The 6000-nt window shown below is 42.1% G+C and overlaps 1 protein-coding gene across 1 annotated transcript in view; it reads right to left on the minus strand.

The window, feature by feature from the left end:
- xpo4 (exportin 4) overlaps positions 1-5683 on the minus strand; it is a 41269-nt gene extending 35586 nt beyond the window's left edge. The window contains exons 1-4 of the mRNA XM_026295475.1: positions 5594-5683; positions 2822-2927; positions 1971-2112; positions 980-1118 (exon numbers count right to left, since the gene is read on the minus strand). Coding sequence (XP_026151260.1) covers positions 980-1118; positions 1971-2112; positions 2822-2927; positions 5594-5683 — 477 coding nt within the window. The remainder of the gene's footprint in view (positions 1-979; positions 1119-1970; positions 2113-2821; positions 2928-5593) is intronic.
- Between the last annotated feature and the right edge of the window lie 317 nt (positions 5684-6000).

Here is a 6000-nt window from a genome sequence, read left to right on the forward strand (position 1 = left end):
TATCCCTTCTTTCCCTCTCCCTAAACTCCTAATGTCAGCCTGCCTTGAATGTCGTCTTATATTTCTGTATGTCCTCCCTTTAAAGTGTGCTGCACTGCATCAGAGGCAAGAGTTAAAATAAAATAAACCAAACCAAACCAAACCAAACCAAACCAAAACAAAGGGCATCATGATTTACGTGAGCTTAAAGCAAATTCTTTGAATGGCTTGATCTGACAGACCAAAGTCCTCCATGGCAGACACTGACTTTTTCGCTGAGTTGGTTAAGGAAACAAATAGTGCCCCCTGCTGGATTTAGAAGAAATGTCCAGTTTGATTTTATAATAAAGAACAGCACTAAATTAAATATATTTTTACAATGTGTCATTTGTGTTTTGCTTTTTTAAAAATCACCCTCCATCTTTTTGAATCTAACATGTACTGCCTGATGGACACCACTTCTGAAAAAAAGGTTCAGAGGTAGTAGAAGCAGTTGATGTCATCTAGAACCATGTGGTCCTGAGCTTTTGGGGTTTTAGCTGCTTACTGAGGGAATTAAAAAAAAGAACAAATGTATTTCAGTTTTCACTTCAGTCTGGAAAGCAGCCTCGAAGTCACCAACACATATCTATTTACTAACTTAATATCTGAATGATTAGAAATGTCTTCAACAAAATCCCATAAAGTTTTTAACTTTTGATGATGTACTGAATTAACTAAAGACCAACTATCAGCTGCAGGGGTTTGGTTACAGTTTCCTCTCAGTTCATGAGGAATTTATACAAGAGGCCAATGATCTAATGTGGATAAAAATCAAAAAATTAAAAACAATCTATGTGACTCATTTTTGCCCTATTTTTATTTGTGAGCCAGTACATTGTCACCGAACACAACAATAATCACTTATTAGTTCATTTGTAGCCAAAAATGGATCAAAAACATGACGCACAGTAACACGTCTCACACTAAAAAACAAACATCTACATTACAGCTTTCTCACCACCGTGGGGTTCCCGCTGCTGATGAGCTGTCCGACCTCGTGAAAGATGCTTTTACAGCTGATGGATTTGTCTAAAGAGCCTCTCTTTACGATGACAGCCACTGCCAGCAGGATCTGTTCACGGACATATTTCTGCAGGCTGGAGCAAACATGGAGAGAAACAAGTCATTTAATCGATGCTCCTATGCAGAGAAACTTACAGTGATTGCAACACATACTGTGAACCCACTGCAGCGAGTGAGACCAGCTAGAAAAACAAAGGAAAAGGGAGTTTCTATGCCTGATGGTGCATTCACATCTGCAGCTTGTTTTCTTTGGCCTGTATCACATGAAAACCTCTGTGTTATTGCATTTCTTGAGTGAGTCTAATCAAACAGAAATCCTTCCCGGCTGTTTGGCGAAGACAGTTTTCAAAGTTATCACTTAATGTATTAGGTCAGAGACCTGGATCACATTTCCTGTAACTTGTAGTCACATTTTTATGCCAATGAATACAACAGGTATAAAACGGAAACAGATAATGCTAATACGAGCATCAGCCCAGGCTTCATTCTGTGAATCCTCTGCATGAGAAATTGCAGTTTATTATTCATTAAACTCACTCACAACTCACTGTCAACATAAAAGCCTAAATTATTGGATGAAATTGCATCAGAAAATACAATTCAAGGCATTTTGTTAGAGAAACCCAATTTCCAATGAAAACATTATTACCTGCACAAACATCTCACTGCACATGCTCAGTGTTATCCCACCGATACTAAGCCAATTCTTAAATCCAACTCAAAAATATTAGAGTATCTGTGGGAGTAGAAAGATTTAAGGATGAATATTTACAACTCTTAAAATTACTTTGCAGCACAACACTCGGTGCTTTAGACTCAGAGTATGTAAAAGGAGCTGAGGTCTATCAGACACACAGACACACACACACACAGACACACACACACACACAGGTCCTATTGTGCCTCTGTCTTTCACTCTTCCTTACTTGGGTCTCTGTAAGACGTAGGTGAGGAGGAATGTCCGCAGCGACTCGATGCTGGTCTTCTCCAGCAGGATCCACTCACGCACCACAGCCTCCATGATGGCTGTGGCTGCCTGGAACAGCACGTAGTCCACCTTACTGGTCTCTGGAGAGGGACAGACATAAAGGACAGAAAATAAATATAAAGCAGGAGAAGATTTGCTTCTTCACTCAGTTTTTATTTACCTGCACACGTGTAAATACAAGTTGGACGTATGCTGAACATACATTTGAGTATAAGTCAGTCACATGTATGATATTCTGTGTATTAACCCTGTTTATTATGGATGTTGAGCTTAGGAAAGTTATTTAAACAAACATTTAAACACAGGTCCTGTCCTAGTTCGGGAGATGAGACGAGTCAACACCTGTGACAGGTGAAGGCTTTTTTATATACAGTGAATGTCACGTCAAGCAGAATTAGGTCTGCAACAAATGAGTAGTAGTAGTTTCTTTTTTACAATTAATCGATTAGAGTTTGGGTTTTAAAATGTCAGACAATACTGGAAAAAAACCTCTTAAAATGGCAGTTTGCTCCAATCAACAGTCCAAGACCCAAACATATTGGTTCCTCATTAGGTAAAAAAAACTGCAGCAAATTTCAGATGTTTTGAATTTTAGCTTGAAAAATGATGATGAACCAATTATAAACATTTTCTTACTGATCTCTAAATCAACCAGTCGTTTCATCCTGAATTAAACTTCCTTTCTTAAACACTAGAAAAAGTGAAATGTGATCTCGTCAGTCTCTCGTGGGCACATGCATGGACATGAAATGATGATGTTAAAAATAAGCTTTGCAGGTGAATCCTTACCCAAGATGTGCTTGCAGATGGCAAAAGGGGATTTGGACTTCCTGAAGGAGAGGAATACATGTTCAGCATGCTGCCTCTGTTCGGTGCTGACCATGGACGGTGGTGCCTGAAAACAACAGGAATACAAAACAAACATTCACAGAGAAGAGTCAATCTCATATCTGGGACTGTCAAGGTGTCGTTGTGTGTGGATTATGGTATTTTCTGAACAAATATTGTTAAAGGGTTAAAATAAACAGACGCTCCATCAAAAACACGTCAGCCCGGTTCAATCTTCATGTAGTATTTCTTTCACACGTAACAAGAAATAATATCTAACTAGTTTCTACCTCACAGAAAAACATCATACTAACACTAGTTAAAGTTATGAGCAGTTTTCTGTTTCCAAATCTAGAAAAATGCAGTTGGAGCAACAAGTGGTTCCCTAAAGTAGAGACTGCTGCACATTAAGTCCATTAGAGGAAGAGTTCGTAATGAAACCAGCACCATTAAAGCCTATTACTGTAACACACCAGGATATATAATATATTTCAGAAGAAGTACAGGCCAGTCAACAATGGAAAACCATCCTTAATAACAAACCAGCTTCAAACCTACTACAAATAAAAGCGAGAAAGCACCACACACACACAGACGCACACAGACGCACACAGACGCACACAGACGCACACAGACGCACACAGACGCACACAGACACACACAGACACACACAGACACACACAGACACACACGTTTATTGAAAGAGCCGAGCAGGAAAGTCACATTCCAGGACTAATTGCAGTTAAAGCAGCTCTGAGGAAGCAGCAGAGGAAAGAAAGAGCCTTTTATAAGAGAGCCCACCACACACGCCTGTATCAGAGACCTGTATCAGAGACCTGTATCAGAGACCTGTATCAGAACCAAGATCAGCAATATGACCAAAAAAATAAATAAACTCTAATTGTCACTCACATGTACTATTTACCTCTACGGGACAATTTAATTCTGCTGTAAAGAACATTTCTATATTTGCAATGAATGTGTGTAATGTCAAAAGTATCCCTCACACTGATGAACACACACAAAGGATTATAATCGGTGCCATTTCCAGCTAAAATGGTCTGATAAACATTTGTCCAGCAGCACAAAGAGCAGATGTGCAAAGTTAAGAGACTAGTTAGTGAACACAGTGGAGCTTTTATCAGAAGAGACAAACATTTCCTTCAGGACATGACAGAAACTGCAGCATGTTGGTTATTTATTCTGCTCGTCTGCTGTTTTTTCACAAAAATATAATTAGTCCATAAAACTGTAGCAGTCCTGTGTTACTGAATAAACACTTATATATTTGTGTCACATTGTATGTGACAATGTCTGTGTATGTAGGAACAATCACATATTGATGATCCATCCATCCATCCATCCTCTATACCCCCGTAGTCCTTAACCAGGGTCCCAGGGATCTGCTGGAGCCTATCCCAGCTCTCTCTGGGTGAAAGGCAGGGGTCCACCCTGGACAGGTCACCAGTCCATCACAGGGCCACATAGAGACAAACAACCTCACACACTCACACTCACTCCTATGGGCAATTTAGAGTCACCAATCAACCTGACATACATGTTTTTGGACTGTGGGAGGAAACCAGAGTACCTGGAGAAAACCCACACAAGCACAGGGAGAACATGCAGACTCCACACAGAAAGGCCGGGTTGGGAACCCAGGACCTTCTTGCTGTGAGGCAACAGTGGCAACCACTAAACCACCGTGCTGCCTCCACATATTAATTAGTTAATGATGAAAGCAACAGACCTGTCGTACGAGGAAGAGTAAAGAGAAATCAGGCTTGTAGTTAATTTTAAGCACGCACACAACTGACATGTGGCGACATGGTGGTGAAGTCAGCACTATCGCCTCACAGCTAGAAGGTTACAGGTTTGAATCCCGTCTGACCATGGGGTTTTTCTGTTTGGTGTTTACATGTTCTCCAGCTCCACATGCAGGTTGGAGCACAGTTAACGATTAATTAAAACCCAACACATGTTCATACTGTAACCACAAGGTCTGTGTTCGAGTCCTGCTAAAAAACGACATGTGTCCAAAACGGCTAAATACAAGGTAAACAAGAATAAAACCACCTGAGATTAGACTCAAAAACAGCAGATTATACACTGTCTAAGCTACAGTCACACCCATAGTTCATCCTCAGGTTTACATGTGCCATTAATGAGTGAGGGCACATTAAATAAAGAAATAACTGGTTAATTCAGACTAACATGAGAAGCTGAGGCTCTTGGATGGAGCAACCAACCCACCGAACAGTCAACATCGCGTTTAAACGGGGCAATAATGTGCAGTGGGTTTGTTTCAGCCCACATCAGGACAAGCTAAGTGTCACGTTTAGCCACAGCTCAGTCCCGCCACAGCCCCGGGATGCTCCCACTGTGTCCGGCTGAAACTTGATGTACGAGCCGCGACGCGAACCGCTGAAGTTTGTGGAAAAACCGCGTCACGTCGTGAAGTGTCCAAACGCGAGGTGGTTTTTCAGGGTGACGGGTGACGAGAGGGGGGAGGTAAAGGGGGAGAGGTGGAAATGTTACGGTAAAGAGCGGGGTTTTTTTGCGGGATGGAGCCAGGCAAGGCGCTGCGCCACGCATCGCTCCCATACCGTCCTGAGACCTGAACGCTTTTAACAACAAAACCCCGAATCCTCAAGCGCCAAAGTCCACCCGAGACCAAGTTGGGATGCACGTACCTTCTCCGACATCGCTATAAAACAACGCTGAGTTTCTCACCATTAAAACTTTGGCAGCGCTTTCCAGCTGTGTGATCACTTCTGGTGCACCGACCGCCGCCATCATCGTCCCTCTCCAATGACGCGCCATGCGCTCTGCATTGTGGGATTACGGCGCTTATACCCGTCAACTTCAGTGTGGAGACTGCGGGTTATGTAATCACCGCAAGGAGACCCGCACAAAGTCCTGACTGTCAGAGTCCCGCTCGCCTTTTTCAGACTTATGACGTGAAAACCGATGAATCCCCAGTTGAGCTCACTGTACATGTGCAAACACTTTCTGTTCATTTCAGCAGAAAAATATTAGAATATCTGATGTAGTCTTGGAAAAATGACTAAAAACGGGCCCCGAGGTCAGAGACCCCTGGGCCAGACCTTCTGTGTGGTGGTGCAAAGTTATACAGCTCA

Source organism: Mastacembelus armatus, chromosome 21 (genome assembly GCF_900324485.2).
Source record: "Mastacembelus armatus chromosome 21, fMasArm1.2, whole genome shotgun sequence".
In the NCBI taxonomy this organism is placed as follows: Eukaryota; Metazoa; Chordata; class Actinopteri; order Synbranchiformes; family Mastacembelidae; genus Mastacembelus; species Mastacembelus armatus.